This window comes from Schistocerca gregaria, chromosome 7, assembly GCF_023897955.1.
Source record: "Schistocerca gregaria isolate iqSchGreg1 chromosome 7, iqSchGreg1.2, whole genome shotgun sequence".
In the NCBI taxonomy this organism is placed as follows: domain Eukaryota; kingdom Metazoa; phylum Arthropoda; class Insecta; order Orthoptera; family Acrididae; genus Schistocerca; species Schistocerca gregaria.
In genome coordinates, this window is record NC_064926.1 from 24435945 (window position 1) to 24452713 (window position 16769).

General features: G+C 41.4%; 1 protein-coding gene across 1 annotated transcript in view; it reads left to right on the forward strand.

Moving 5' to 3' along the window:
- Positions 1–16769, forward strand: part of LOC126281155 (AP-2 complex subunit alpha-like) — a 276306-nt gene that overhangs the window by 152473 nt on the left and 107064 nt on the right. Inside the window, exons 3-6 of the mRNA XM_049979820.1 lie at positions 13398–13609; positions 13717–13805; positions 13884–13988; positions 15035–15266. Coding sequence (XP_049835777.1) covers positions 13398–13609; positions 13717–13805; positions 13884–13988; positions 15035–15266 — 638 coding nt within the window. The remainder of the gene's footprint in view (positions 1–13397; positions 13610–13716; positions 13806–13883; positions 13989–15034; positions 15267–16769) is intronic.

Below are 16769 nucleotides of genomic sequence, written 5' to 3' on the forward strand. Positions count from 1 at the left end.
GGGTAGTGTGTCCCTCACTCTCATGTCGGCACGAAGCGTTAATGAGCGACAAATATTTGGAAATCAACCTTAGCCTATGTCCAAGGCAGCCACCGCTTCACCCTGCCCTCAGAAAATGGCAATCACGTATAGAAGATAGTGGTGACTATTTCAATCTCCATGACATGAGCTGTCTGATAAAATAGGACGAGTGCTGCCCAGATAACACCTCAGCTAGTTTTAATATCAGTAACATTTAGTAGTATCTCTTGCTTGGTTTCTTTCACGTTTGTGTGTAGCAACGTTCCGTCAGCCGAATCATCATTTTGAACAAATAAATATAGTAGGTGATACCTGGTGTTAGTGCTCTGGCTGCAGTTTCCGCGACAATCTGACTATGCCCGTGAAATCAAAATTCTTCTAATTGTTTTTACTCTACGCATTTTTCACTTAAACGCGTGCTGTGACTATTTAGCGAGAAATACGGTAATTCACAGAAGAGAATAGTGAGAAAAAAATGGTCAAATAGTTCGGTCAGCTTACAAGAGTGTTAAGTTCAGTTACCAACAAATTATCTCAGATGTTTCCGTAACTAACTGCTGCACTGTACCAGAATGGACAAGTGACACAAGTTTCCCGGAAACTGGGAGTCGTAGATCAACGTAAACTGCTGGAATTAAGCCTGAGAGGGTTGATAGAAGAAAAATTCCGCTAGGGAACATTCACCCCCCCCCCCCAATTCTTTTCCTCTCTAGTGCTATGCCGCTAACGACTCTTTCTCTTCCTCCCTCCCTCCCTCCCTCCCTCGCGTCACTTTTGAAAAGTTTGTAATTGTTTTCAAGTTCAACAATGCCACGTACTAATAAAGATGTGCGTTTACCAACGATCCACATTTCGCCTATTGGAGCAAAGTGCTAGGAAGGAACATGGCTTTCTCTGGATGGTGATCGATCATTTGTTTTCGTAAGTTCACGCTTTGCTGCTTAAATAAGCGCCTCTTACTTGGTCTCGTGTTAGATTCGTTGTTACTGACTCATATTCTTTGCGGAAGAAAATGTTCAGAGTCCCACTTGGCCTCTGGAAGCAGATGACGCGATTCAACAAATAAACAGTGATGTGGGCATGATAGCCACCGCAATGAGGATTGGACCAGGCTGTGAACCACAAGATATTTCTTTACCGTGCCTTACGTGCGGGCTACCGGAACCGAATGGTTGCCTTGAGCAAATTCGTCAGTCTTACACGAAAAAGACGCGCAAATGAATGTCACATACGCCTACCTTCCGGATACATTCTCAAAGTACACATAACTGTTTAACACAATGGTTCTTAGAAACCATGAAATGTTGTTCGACAATTGACTCTATTACAAAGCTGCGAACACTGTGTATGGGGAAAGTTACTTGTCCCCAAATCCATAAAACTAGAGCAGACTAATGTGGCCGCAAGCTTCTCTCGTGGAAGAACATTGACACGCGCGCTCGGTTCAATTAGAAAACGTGAAGTACTTCTTTCCGCTGAAATTTGATGCTTCTCGCGTCGCTACGGGCGAGTATTCGCTGTGCGTGTGTGCGTGCTCGCGCGAACGCGCGCACAAATTTTTTGCAGCTTTGTTAGTCCAAATTTACTTCCTCGTGGAAAGTGAACAGCACCACTAGGCGATAAGGATGACGTCATTTATATTCTCAGATAGCGTGCTCACCCATCCGATTCCTCGTGCTCTCGGAACCGGGCCAGCGCGATACGTAACGCTGAAATTCTCGGGACAGCCCATGTTGTCTGACTGTGGCTAGACACGGCAACAGTACTCCTATGTAAAATATTCAGTCCGTTAAATCCCCAGAAACTGTATGGTCTTACTGACATTAGTGATCTTCGTTGCAATGCTATAAAGCTGACGCTGAATCCAGTCATCTTTTCGTTAATTCGTTGGTGGTGTGATGCACGGCATTCCATTCATATATTACAGTACTCGTTGGAGTAATTTATAAGAAGTGTACATTGATGTATTCATAGACCCGTTTGGTCAAATGTTTGAGCAGAGTGAGAGCAATCTCTGTTAGTTACACAATCGTGTGTTTTCTTTTTTTCATAGTCAAACGAAGAAAGTGCATTGGGCAAATAGGGTATCAAATTGACAAACTTGATGTCTATTTTTGCAACAAACAAACAAAAAGCTTTAATCAGGGCAGTTCAGGAAAACTTTGTGGTTGAGGGGAAAATAGAAATCTTTCACGAACAGGTGTGCACTAAGAAAATGAAGTGCGAAAAAGTTCATATTTTCAAGGCGTAAGTATTTTGCGCATAAAAATTTGCGTTGGTGTGATGCTTAACTTTCAAAATGATTTCCTTCGAATCAAGCACTAAAGTCAGGGTATTTGGAGAACAGAAACCGCTAGGAAGGCAAATGAGTTGTCACGTTTTCTGGTATAAATTTGAAAATAAAATAATTACAAAAATTTCGATCAAATGTTTTGTGAAATAATTTGTCTAAAACTAAGAAATAAAATAGGCTAGAGAAACGTATGACGAGCCTTTGAATGATGCTCGAAATCATTTGCAGCAAATGAGGTATGTCAAATGTTTCCTTAATCTACTCGTTTTTTCTTTCTTATATTTAGACAGATAATTTCACAAAACATTATCACCTTTATTGTGCGTGGGAGACTTTTGGTGCTGTATGGCGATTTGCAGTCGCCTTCAGTTTGCAGTCTACGTCTGCATCCGTACTGTCGAGTTGGATCCCGTGTTCCAGTGCTAGGCAAATCTTTATTGTTCCAATCACACCTGGAACGTACGGAAAAGAATCCGTGCGCTTTCGAAAGGACTGTGACTTCTCTTGTATCGCCTTCACTGTCACTGCGCGAGGTGAATGTTAGCGGCAGCAGGGTGGTTCTGCGGTCGGTCGCAAATGCCGGTTCTCGAAACTTCAGTTGTGCTTCGCGAAAAGGACGTTTCCTTTCCTTCGGGGATTCCCATTTCAGTTCACGGAGCATTACGGTAACATTTGTGGTTTATCGAACCTACTCGTCTGAAATCAGAATTGCTACGAATTCTTCCTTTAATCCGACCTAGGGGAATCGCAAACCCAAGTGCGGTAATCAAGAATGGGTCGTACAACAGTCCCGTACGCGGCCTCCTTTATGTATAACTTACACGAATTCTCCCAATAAACCTTCCCTACTACGGATCATTTGTGTTACTTCCATTTCATATCGCTTTAGTGTTACACCCAAACATTAAGTCGACATGACTGTGAAACAGTACACCGCAACTTCCGTATCCGAGCATTACAGATTTGTTTTCCCTACACATTTTCATTACCTTGAATTTTTAAACATTGATAGGAAAATGCAATTATACGAAATAGAAATTGTATTAGTCACCCTGTATCTTCCTGCACCAACTGTCACTCACAGACGACACTACAGCGTGGCCAGCAAACTGTTGCTCATTGTTCCTCACTTTATCAGTTAGATCGTCCACGTATATGGAGAACAAGAGAGGTCTTACACTTACCTCGGCTGCTCTTGACGATACCTTTATCCGGACACCCCCAAAAACATAAGTTTTTCATATTAGGTGCATTGTGCTGCTAACTAATGCCAGGTACATATCGGAGACCTCAGTAGTCATTAGACACCGTCAAAGAGCAGAATGGGGCGCTCCGCGGAACTCAGACTTCGAACGACGTCAGGTGATTGGGTGTCACTTGTCACACGTCTGTACGCGAGATTTCCTCACTACTGAACATCCATAGGTCCACTGTTTGCAATGTGATAGTGAAGTGGGAATGTGAAGGGACACGTACAGCACAAAAGCGTACAGGCCGACCTCGTCTGTTGACTGACAGAGACCGGCGACAATTCAAGAGGGATGTAATGTGTAATGGGACTTCATGGTCGAGCGGTTGCTCATAACCCACACATCACGCCAAATGCCAAACGACGCCTCGCGTGGTGTAAGGAGCGTGAACATTGAACAGTGGATAAACGTTGTGTGGAGTGGGGAATCACGGTACACAATGTCGTGATCCGATGGCAGGATGTGGCTATGGCGAATACCCGGTGAACGTCATCTGCCAGCATGTGTAGTGCCAACAGTAAAATTCGGAGGCGGTGGCGTTATGGTGTGGTCGTATTTTTCATGGACTGGGCTTGTACCCCTTGTTGTTTTGCGTGGCACTACCACAACACAGGCCTACATTGAGGTTTTAAGCACCTTCTAGCTTCCCACTGTTGAAGAGCAATTCGGGGATGGCAATTGCTACTTTCAGCACGATCGAGCACCTGTTCATAGTGCACGGCCTGTGGCGGAGTGGCTACACGACAATAACATCTCTGTAACGGACTGGCCTGCACAGAGTCCTGACCTGAATCCTATACAACACCTTTGAGACGTTTTGGAACGCCGACTTTGTGCCAGGCCTCACCGACAGACATTGCAACCTCTTCTCAGTGGAGCACTCCGTGAAGAATGGGCTGCCATTCGCCAAGAAACCTTCCAGCACCTGATTGAACGTATGCCTCCTAGAGTGGAAGCAAGCATCAGGGCTAAGGGTGGGCCAACACCATATTGAATTCCAGCATTACCGTTGGAGGGCGTCACGAACTTGTAAGTCATTTTCAGCCCCGTGTGCGGATACTTTTGATCACATAGTTTATATCAGTACTTCGAAATGGGACACTGTATCAAACGCTTTCCGGGAATCTAGGCATATGGAATCAGCAATAACGGGCTACTCACTAAAGCATATTACTGCTTCGTGGCTTAAACCGGTTGCGCCTGCGCAAGAGTTAAATTTATAATCAGAGATTTTGAACGCAGTGCCGATTCAACGTTATTTTAAATTTGTATGTGTTGGCGGTCAGTGCCTCATCACACAAATGACCATCTCGTCCATAAAGAGGGTCTGCAAGAACATCGAAAGCAAACACGAGATTTGGTTTTTAATTTAGGGCTTTTGGGTAGTCTCTGATCTCCAGGTACTTAACGCCACATCATCTCCTACCCTTGCCGGCCAAATACTGGCATTCGAAATGTTTTTTCACCATCAGGATTCGAAATGGCTGCACGCGAGTCGAGCACGTCTTCTGTTGGGAGGGGTAGTTTAATCATGAAGGCGTACGGTAATTGAACCAAATTTGTTGGCCTTATCCGAGTGTACGTGGAGTTGAACGTAAGCCAGAATTTAATAGTGGACTGGAACTCGACCCCGGATCCCTGCCTTGTGCGGGTCCAAAGGCGTCTCGCAGAGAGACTCCAAGGTTACACTTACCGAGCGTTCCGCTCCATATCTATCACAAGTTGCTATGAGTTGAATGAAATGAAGTGACAGCGTCTGGAGTTGTTTAGTCGCCTGGTGCAAGTCTCTCTTCGACATCCATCGTCGATGAAGATTAGATGAAATAATACACACACCCAGTCTCCGAGGAAGAAAATCTCCACTCGAACCCGGCAACCTCGTGATCTGTTTTGTCTGAAATGGATCCATCGTGGTATTGTGTAAGAGTTGATTCGTTATATTCTTCGTCACAGGTCTTGAACTTGTAGAGTCACAAAACCTGTGAAAAAGTTACAAAGGAGAACCTCTGTTGCCAGGACACACAAGTAGTTGAAAAAGAAGAGGGTCGAAAGCTTATTGTGGCAGCTAGTATTTCGTAACAGTACTGTAAACATCAACAATCTATGAAACACTGTAGATTTTCGTTAAAATTTAATTTCGTAGACAGTATGTTAGCAATTTACGGAAGTGTGCCCAGAAAGTTGAGTTGGGTGGGAAGGGAACAGGGAGGCAACTCGTATTAGTTTCATGGAAAGGATACGCATGACGGAAATGGAGTACGTTTCCTTAAACTGTGCTCGTGTGTGATGAAAGCACTTTATAATAGCCCTTTATAAAACCTGTTTCGTTGTTTTTCCTTTTTTGAGTGGTGGCCTGCCTGCAGGTACATTGCTTCAAAGACAGCGTTAAAGGGCAATATCGAAGAGGTGTAAGCAGTGCAAACATTTTAAGAACTTCATCGTATACTAATGTAAAAGTTTACAAATGGACGTGTGTTTCCCAATTTGCATCCTCCCGATACGACGTATACCAATTAAGATAAAAAAAAAATATACCCCTGTTCTTCTGCGCCTTCGTCGTTTGAGTAAAGCCTCTCAGCTCCCTGGTCATTTTCGCGAAAGGGATCGTCAATCAATTTCAGAAAATAAGAACGGGACAAAATGATAAATGTGTAACGCTACTTTTAAAATCACGAAACGGTTTGCGTTTTTCCACAACAAAGAGAAGTGTGATATTACAGTATGTACCTACGACCTACTACCTTAGACGACGGGCGGGGTGGGGGCAGTGGAGGAGGGTACTCTGAAATTGATTAGAGTTTTTTTATTCATTACAGGATTCTCATACACTTCTGTAAGCGATAGATTTCGCGTGACTTCACTAAATCTCTCGTTTAGATAGTTGTAATATTATTGCGTAGGTGATTGTAATGAGACAATACTATGGCTCGTTTGTGTGGCCATCCTTCGCAGCAAGCCTATAAATACTTGTTTTGAAAATCAAACTGCCTTTTCCTGGCTTCTTGAAACTGACCAACTCTTTTATGTCACAGACGGCAATTAAGTCTTTCTAGGCCCCCCTCTCACCCTGGATAAATTTCTGCGGACGTCCACGCCTATTCACTGAGAGTGTATGTTGTGTGGGATTTCTACATATTACTTTGGTGTCAGATACAGCGATTACTTTCAGTATTAAGGTTTATTACTGTTTTACTTTGACTGGTAACATGAGAATAACCATCGTGAACAGAAATTATAACGCTCCTGGAAGCTTTCAAACCCATACTCATGTGGCTTTCCAGTTGCAGCGACTTAAGCGGCGAATTGCAAAATAGTTTAAAGATTTGAGCACAGATGCCTACGTATACAGTTCAGGCCTTCGTACAGCTGATACTGAATTTATACGTCTTTGTGGCGGGGCAGGTTGCCAGTAAGGTTTGCGAATACCTCCTTCATTTTTCCAGCATATTCATTACTTTAACACACAATGTTCGAACCAATGTGTGCGTATATATAAGCAAGGAAGATGGACAGTGTGTAGTACTTTTTATTATTCACAGTATAGTATATTGGATTTCAGCCACATTTGCACTTATAATCATTGCAAATCTTGGGGAGGGACAAATCAGTTAAGTTGAGATGTTTCGCCTAGTTTCATTCAATACGTCATATGGATAATGTTCTGGCGTAACTCATTTTTAAGAAAGAAAAATGTTTATTGCCGAAAACTGTACTGTAAGGATAAAATGCGGCGCTCGCTCACAATCATCTTGTAGACATTTATTCAAGCAGTTGGGCATTCTCACTAAAGCTTAGTATATTTATTCTCTCGCGGCGCCTGTTGTAAATAATCCTTTACAGTTGAAAAGGAACAATGATGTACATAATTACAATACGAGATAGAAAAAATGACATTCTTTACTTGACATTAAGGTTGTCTTTCGCAGAGAGAGAGTGCACAATGCTGCAACAAAAAATTTTGATCCCTTGCCAAGTGATGTAAAATTTGACAGACACCAAAATAAAATTTTAAAATAATGTCACAGAGTCTCTCCTTGACAACTCCTTCTACTCTTTGAAATAATTTCTATCACTGAAATCTGTAATGGGTGGTGGGAAGGACTTAAAACATTTGTATTTTTTTCTTTGGCAAAAAACTTGGAAATGTTTAGAATGTAACCATATGTACAAAATTGCGATTTAAATGTAAAGACTTGTTCCACATCATTGCGCTCTATAGTGCAAAATGATCCCTGAAACATTGCACTAACCAACCAACTTACTAAACAACAACAACAACAACAGAAACTTACGATTATTTCCCGCTAATTGATGCCACAGTTTTTACGTCTCCATATAAGATGTTTTAAATGATTTTCGGTACCTGATGATGCTCGAAGATAGTCATCGTAATAAAGAAGTATTTTATTCTCAGCTCTTAGCGATGAACTGTGACTTTTCTTATTGTGGGGAACTACCTTCAATTTTTTCCCCGTTTGGGTAAGGGGAGGACGTAGCTGCCCACTCTCGCCCTCGCCGCCTCTTCCCCTCCCCTCCCCTCCCCGCCCTCGCAAGGTACACTTCAGTGCTTGTCGAGGGAGGGGGGGAGCGAGAGAGAGAGAGAGAGAGAGCGAGAGCGGGGGGGGGGGGGGGGGGGGGGCGAATGTTCCAGTTGTGAGTCCAGCCACGGATGCTGTCAATGTCGAATAGTCATGATCGCCTGCTCTGGCCCAGGGGTTCCATGGCAGCCTTTGCTCGGCGGTCTGACCTGGCCCCTACCCTTCCCACCTTTTTATTCTACTCGTTCTTTTATATTTGTCGTTTTTAATGTTTTATTGTTCCTAAAACTGTCATATGTGCTGCTACTTCACGGACAGTGAGGTGGTGCTGGTGGTATGCAGAGGGTGCGCCTGCCATCGCATCCGATACTCGAGGGACCTCAGACTTCATTCTGGGCATAGCTGCTCACCCGGCTTTACCCCTTCATTACCTTCCTTGTTCATCGTGATTTTATCTCTGCCCTATTGTGTCTTGCTTACAATCGGTTTTCCCAGTTTTTCCTTTTTGTATCCTTCTTTCGAGGATTATTTTTCCTCCAATACATGCAGGATGAAGGGACTGATGACCTCGCAGTTTGTTCCCTTTAATTCCAAGGACCAGCCAACGAGTAGCGGCGAGCACGTGGTGTAACAGGTGTCGGTAGTTGGGGGCAGACAGCGTAGCGCCACGCGGCAGAGGGCGGCCGCCGCCACGGCCCACGCGGGAACTGACGCCGTAAACAGACGCGTCATTAAGTCATTGAGCGTGGCCGCTCGCTCTTGATTGCCGCCGCTGTCTCCTTCCTGGCCGCCGCTCCGTGCGTCACCGCAGCCTCCAGAAATAGCTGCCGCCGCCGCGCGGCCGGGCTCTGAACCCGAAGATCTCAGTTTATAGATACTTCCTTGTTTCAGCCGCAGATTGTACTTGATCATTGAACTTTTTCCGTTTGCGTGAAAATTAAAGTACAGAACTTTAACATTACAGATCACGACGTCCCTGCTGTTAACCTTGCTTACTGCCGACGGCCCCATATTCTCTGAAGAGAACACTGACAAGTCTCAAGCGCGGATCCATGGGGAGACAACGGAATCGTCATGAACCTTCCTCCCCTCCAGCGCCCCCCCCCCCCCCCCACTTCCCCACCGTATAAATTTTGGTAGAAGCGTTTGTTATAGTGTACGTAAATATCCAAATTTCACAGCAGACTTTGAGTGTAAAGTAAAATGAAAAACTAGGAGTACCACATAGTGAGGAATGAAAGAACTTAGGAATTATATTTAACAAAGGGTTCCTTACAGTTGATCTTGTTGATAGGCTGGTGGCCTGATCAGTAACACTACAGCCAGAACAAGGCATTCATTCACTGGCTGACCAAACCAGTTATCAGCAAGAAATATGACAGGGTTAGTCAGACTGCAGATGGAACTGGCAAACTACATGAAGCTGAGTAAGGGAAGACAAAAAGAGAGAGACTTCCAAGTAATTACAAGTAGAAAAAACTGAGTTTTACAATTTAGGGAGAACTGTTGAAACAAATGCCATTCCTTTCATTACTTGCTCATATGATCATAGTTTGTAGGCTAGTGTTTAAATTGATAGTGAAATACTGATAATGAATGCAAACTTAAGGTCATAGTTTACACCATATAAAATAATAAGATACATTTATTCCTGTATTTCTGGACGTAAGTTTTCAAAACTATATTTTTCTGAATGGTCATTCCTTGGGCTAATGCTAAAGGTTTATTGTTATTGTTATTATTATTATTACACACACAAATATTTTATGTGCATTGTGTTTATTTCGTGTGTGTGTGTGTGTGTGGGGGGGGGGGGGGGGGGGGCATGATGAAAGTGGTAGCGATTGCAAGTTATCTTTGGGAAGACACACACTGATGGTAGCTAATGTGACACCCTCCCTCCCCCTCCCTTTTCTGCCACAAAAAAGTAGCTTCACAGCTGCCCTAGCTAATACAAGACATAAGCAGCACCATGTCAGAATTGCAGCTTTCACAGGATTTGTCTATGACAATAAAAAAAATTACATAGAATATTGCTAATTTACCTCAATCCTTCGATGCTACATCCTATCGGCATACAGTGTGGCAAGACGCGCAGTCACTCAAAACTGTCTAGGGAAATGCAAAGCAACAACCAACGGTCACAAAGTAGTAAGCCTGATCGAGGCGTCTACACAAGAACCAAAACATTAATGGTTTTGCCTCTTGTGTGGTGCTACTGTTTTACTAATAGACATTTTACAACTGTAGGCTGTGCATCTGAAATGTGGCTGTCAACAAGGAAGTGCACAGCATTCAGTGCTTAGACAAACAAAACAAAATGAGACACACTAACCACAATCAACCAGCTAGATACTGATACGCTCTTATAACAATCGTTAGCGAGTGATTAAAGGTTGGACCCTCCCCAGATTTTGGCATACTGTTATATAAGCACTAGCAGACAAGCAATGCACATTAGATTTATAAGGCACACTGAAATAAAACCTCAGCTTAAAAGCCATGGGACTGAAGTCGTACAAAGAATCCAGAGATGGGAAGTAATAGTTACCGTGGTTAAACACCAGTTCGAAGCAGTTTTATTGTTATCCAGCAGCGGCAGAGTTCACCAATCAACAAGAAATTGTAACGCTTACAATCATAAGCATAAAAGAAAGGTGCAATCTGTGTCATAAATAACTTACGGGTAAGAAGAAAGGAGGAAAGAACAAGACATGTCAGAAATGTAAAACTGCACCATAATTCAGGAAAGGTCACTGCAGCAATAATATCATGAAATTGGAAATTGTCACACCCAGAAATCGTACAAAGCTTTTGGATTAAAAACTTCAGCTCAGTTTATGTCTGCCTCACTGAAAGTAACAGTAACTTTCCTAAACAACCAAATCAGATGCAGGGCATAACATAATGTTCACAAGAGAAGCAAACTCAGCAGATCATACCTCCCAATAAATATGCGTGCATGAAAAGTGTTGACGTTGCATTTAACCAAGATAGTGTATTTATATCTGATGCAAATTAAAGCATGGAAAGCAAGTATGTTGTAATGACAAAGTTGCAAAGAATAATCGCCACTGTTTTATGATCTTCGCCTATATGCATTTGTGGTGTTCCTGCAAATTTTCTAACGTTATTTGCCCTCCACCCCCCCCCCCCCTCCCTCTCTCTCTCTCTCTCTCTCTCTCTCTCTCTCTCTCTCTCTCTCTCTTTCTCTTTCTGATCTCTTGGGATCCAGCAAAGAACTGTCTGGTCCTAATAACACAGCCTTTGTGCAATGTGACAAGTGCTAATGAGTCACCTGTGCCTAGAGAATACTCTGTTTTTGTGGTACAAAGAATATCAAGATGGGAAGCAGTAGCTAAAGTGGTTAAACACCGGCTTGAAGCAGTTTTATTGTCAACCAGTGCAGAGCTCCCCAATCAACAATGAACAATAGGCCAGTGTTGTTATAAAAAAAAATAGCAATTTCTGTGTAGTATAACATTCCTGTAAACATCATACCTACTTAGTATCCCAGCGTAAATGAGTATTGTAGTTTCATTGTGATAATAAGGTATCAAATGAATTTAAGAGCTTTGGTGCTATATCCAGAAATCAGTAGACAGTCAGTCATTGAATATTTTCTGTGTTGTTGCCAAGTTGAATTTATGGTGGCAGTGGTAGGAATAGGTTTCTGCATCCAACTTTGGGTGGGGTCCATTTTGTGTCACTAAGCAGTTGTTTCACTGCAACCATCATAAACCACAAGCAGTCATGCCTCAAGTAGTTATTGTCCACCATGCTGATGAATGGCAGTGTAGCTTCCTGAGTAACATTTATATGCAGTGGATGTTTAATATTGTGTTAGGATTTCCCAGGATGCCTTTCAGTAGTATCAGTTACTGATGCAGAATTTCAATGTAAGTGGTTATCATATATTTTATCTGCATTTCTAAAATGCAAATCTCAATTTTCATTGAGATGAAATATTAGATAAAACAGTCCTTTTTTGGTGTGCAGCATTACTACATAACAGGTTCTGCACAATATGTGGTCTTCATCTTGTGATATGTTAACTCTGGATGTCCTAGGTTGCACAGCAATTAAGACAGGTTTTCCAAGCTTACGGTATCCCAAAAATATGGCTGTGGAAAGAGAGATTCTTGGTTACGCTAGTAAAAATGGCACTTCACTGTAAAGATTGCAATTGAAAATCTGTAATTTCTAAACTGACTCTACGATGTGCTATTCGTTGTGCCACCTTTGAAAACATTGTGTCAGTCACAGAAAACAATTTCTGAGCTTTGGGTCCTAAATCTGTTGATATCCTTGTTGTTGAACTATTCACTCACAGTGAAGATATTTTCAGAATGATTGCATTTAGTGGTTCAGTTTTTTTGAAGTGCATCTTGCAGCATCAGTATTGTTCATGTAATGTAAGATTCCTTTTATGATTTCTGTGTAATCATAACATAGTTGACATAGGTACATTAAGAACAGATCACTGTTTTAATATAATGTAACATTTGTGACATCCAGTCAGATAAGACTGCACAAAGCTCTGTTCTCTTACCTCACTTTGTCTGTTGTGTGATGACAAATTATATGTTTTATAACTCAACTGGTGAAATATTAAACAAGTAACAAAAAAGTTATTGAATAAAACCTCTAATATTCCAAACCACTTCACACCTAATACACTGACATCTGGGAGTAACTCTTCCAATACAGCAGTAACCTTATTAAAGAAATGGAGAAAAAAAGAATTGACTTTTACCAGGCTTTTCAGAGTTAAGGAAAAACTGAAAAGGCAAAAAATGCCATGTTTACAAGAGCAATTTTGCTAACACTGCATGGACTCAAGTGGTGTTGAATTGCTAGCGAAAGAATCATTTTCACAAAGCATTTTTCCACATAAGTTAACTGAAAACTACTCAGTAAATTGAATATCAATACAGTAATTTGTTGTTAATTAATTAGTTTACTTTTAACACTATTGGAAGTTCCCATAATTGTTATGTCAATTATTGTCTAATGTTACGTTTTACCTAATACTGTTTTTAATGTCTTGTTTGGAGTTCATACTGTTTCTTGTTATCAGTAGGGTGTTAAATCATGTTCTTCATTCTTTCTTCAGTATTGATACATTCATGTGTCTTACATAAATTATTTTTTGGTATTTTATAACAGTATGTGTATGTAAAATGAGACTTCGATGAGAACCAGTATATTAGGGTGATGGTTGTACATAGTACTTTTGCTAAGTTATGTATTTAACTCTCTTCACATAGCTATTTTTTCTTTATTTTGTTTCAGGTAAAAGCAAAGAAGCAGAAATCAAAAGAATAAACAAAGAATTGGCTAATATCAGGAGTAAATTTAAAGGTGATAAGACGTTAGATGGTTACCAGAAGAAGAAATATGTTTGTAAATTATTGTTTATATTCCTACTGGGTCATGATATTGACTTTGGCCATATGGAAGCAGTTAACCTGCTTTCATCCAACAAATACTCAGAAAAGCAAATTGTAAGTTATGATCTAATGTACGATGATGATGATGATGATGATGATGATGATGATGATGATGATGATGATGATGATCAGTGCTCCTAATTAAAATTTGTTATTTTAAGGGTTATCTCTTTATATCGGTCCTCGTAAACACCAACAGTGATCTCATCAAACTTATTATCCAGAGCATAAAAAATGATCTTTCATCAAGGTAAGAAACAAATATGAATGTCTAGCAAAATATGCACTTACTATAAACATAGTAATGTATGTAACATTTGTATTGCAGGAACCCAGTTCATGTTAGTCTAGCACTACAGTGCATAGCAAATATTGGAAGCAAAGAAATGGCTGAAGCATTTGGTCATGAGATACCAAAACTTCTCGTTTCAGGGTATGTGAAACAGCAATACATTGTAACAAAAGCTAATTTTTAGGGATTGTTTAGTCCAATATTCTCTCTCTCTCTCTCTCTCTCTCTCTCTCTCTCTCTCTCTCTCTCTCTCTCTCTGTGTGTGTGTGTGTGTGTGTGTGTGTGTGTGTGTGTGTGTGTGTGTGTGTGTGTGTGTGTGTGTGTGTGTGTGTGTTAAATACATTGCAGCATAGTGATGCATGAAAAGTCTAAAGACTATTTAATGTAATTCATATGTCAGTATGATAGTCATCTCAATGATTAATATGCTATGTTTGAACAGTGGTAAATTTTTTTTTACTATTAAATTACTTAAATGATTATTGCACTATAAGTAATTTTTTTAAATTCTGAAGTAGATGTCTAAAACATGCTCGTAAAATTTTAAAGCTATTCCATGCCTGTTTGTTTTCAAAATTTTGCAAATGATACAGGAACCACTCCATATTCCTATTCTATCGGACATTTCTGTTGAAAAATAAAAAGAAATGCATTACTTTAAAAATTCATTGCTTTGAAATTCGCAGTGATAAGATTGCAAAAGTGAGATTGATCTCTGTTGGCATAACTCGACACATGTTTTCCTAATTTAAGAATTTTATGGTCACTGGAGAAGCATTTCAATTCGTAGCATTGTAATTGATACATAACAATCATTTTAGTTTGGATACACCCAATTGATATTCAGGTTGAAGACTCATAATGGCTTGTTGTGGAAACAGTATGCAGTCTTCATAAAAACACATTCTTCCATAACCAACAGATACTTACTATCTCTGTCTCCTTTTCTGCACCACTTTTTTGTGGATGAGTCTTATAAGAAAGCTAGCAAGTGGTAAACTTACTTTTTATATTTTTATTATAAATTTCCCTCATTCAAGTAAAGTATGTTAATAGTAGTTGGTTTGGGCTTGGTCAGTAATTGTCTACATCACTGGAGAATTTGCCTTCTCCTATCCAGCGGTGAAATTCTTGACTTTTCCTTATTCTTGATATTGAAATACTTTAATATGTGTATGTTTACCCAGAGATACTATGGATGTCGTCAAGCAGTCTGCCGCACTCTGCTTGCTGAGATTATTCCGCACATCACAAGAGATAATCCCAAGTGGAGAGTGGACATCAAGAATAATCCATCTTCTAAATGATCAGCACATGGGAGTTGTCACCGCAGCCACTAGTCTCATTGATGCTCTTGTCAAAAAGAATCCTGAAGAATACAAGGGTTGCATTAGCCTGGCTGTTTCAAGACTCAGTCGGGTATGAAAGCTCTATGGTTTTAAATGCTTCCTTAGATTTCATGCAGCCGTATCCTTATGATCATTTGTACAATATAATTTTGGAATTGGACTGGTCACTGTTAATGTACAATAATAAATATCCTAAAAATAATGGTGAGTTGCACTTCCGTAATTGTTGGGAGATCTGATAAAGGGTTTGTAAGGACTGAAAAAAGTATAAAAGTTGTCATATGAATGACCAGTATATAGTGTTTCCAGAAAAATATTGTGTTTTTGCTCAGATTGTGTCAGTGTCACGTGGATTGTCAGTGAGTCTGCCTTCAGTTGCTGCTGCAGATAAAGCATGTACCTGTTTGTATGTGAATAATGCGTATGAGGTACAAACAGAAGTGACTTATTTTCAATTACCTGTGTGGTTAATAATCCACTTTCATTTCTTGCATGTGTCCAGCATTCTAATAACTGTGTAGTATACAGCTTTGCCATTTTTCGTATGGATAGGGAGTGTCATCGCTGTGTTCAGATGAAAGCTGAATTGGTGACCCTTCAAGGACCAGGTGAGGTTGGCTATGGTCACACAGCTTGAGGCTGTCGTCATTAGGTGCCACGGGTGAGAGGGTGGGGGGGGGGGCAGATGTTGGGGATCCGGCGGGAGACATCCATCCATGTCCCATGTATTCCCTAATCAGTCGAGTACTAAGGGTGCCCCAGATACTGCTGCCAGCCAGAGTGGCCGAGCGGTTCTAGGCGCTACAGTCTGGAACCGTTCGACCGCTACCGTCGCAGGTTCGAATCCTGCCTCGGGCATGGATGTGTGTGATGTCCTTTGTCCTTAGGTTAGTTAGGCTTAAGTAGTTCTAAGTTCTAGGGGACTAATGACGTCATAAGTTAAGCCCCATAGTGCTCGGAGCCAATTGAACCAGATACTGCCTACACTGAAGCTGATACCTCATCCGTAGTAGAGTAGGAGGTCGCTGGAAGAGGAGGCAGGCAGTGAATGATGATTAAGGGGGGGGGGGGGGCAAAAGGACGGCCACCCTGGTTTGAGTGCTGTCTGTGGCTGATGAAATCCCCGAGCCTGATGAAATCACCCTCACTATTTCAGAGGCCTTTTGGAATAAGGTGTGCACTCGGTGCATACTGGGAGTAATCATTCATGGAAAGGATGCTTCCAGATGCCATGAAGAGCACAGGGTGCAGACATCTGCAGGTGGTGGCTCAGGTCAGAATTAACTATGTGTGTCACTTGATTGGAAGAGATTCTCTCTGGTTTCGGGCAGCTTGCTGAAGTGATAAAGATTGCCAGTCCTCCTTGTGAGATGAAGGTGGAGATTTCCATCTGTAGCATCATCGACAGAACAGGCTGTAGCCCTTTGGTACAGAACTGAGTGGAGGGTCTGAATCAGAGGCTCAGACAGGTATGAAGCGACTGTTTAAGCACCAGATGCTTTGACTTGCACCATAGGGTGGTGGGTATCTGGGTTCCGCTAAATAGGTGGATTTTTAGGTTAGAGGATGTCTG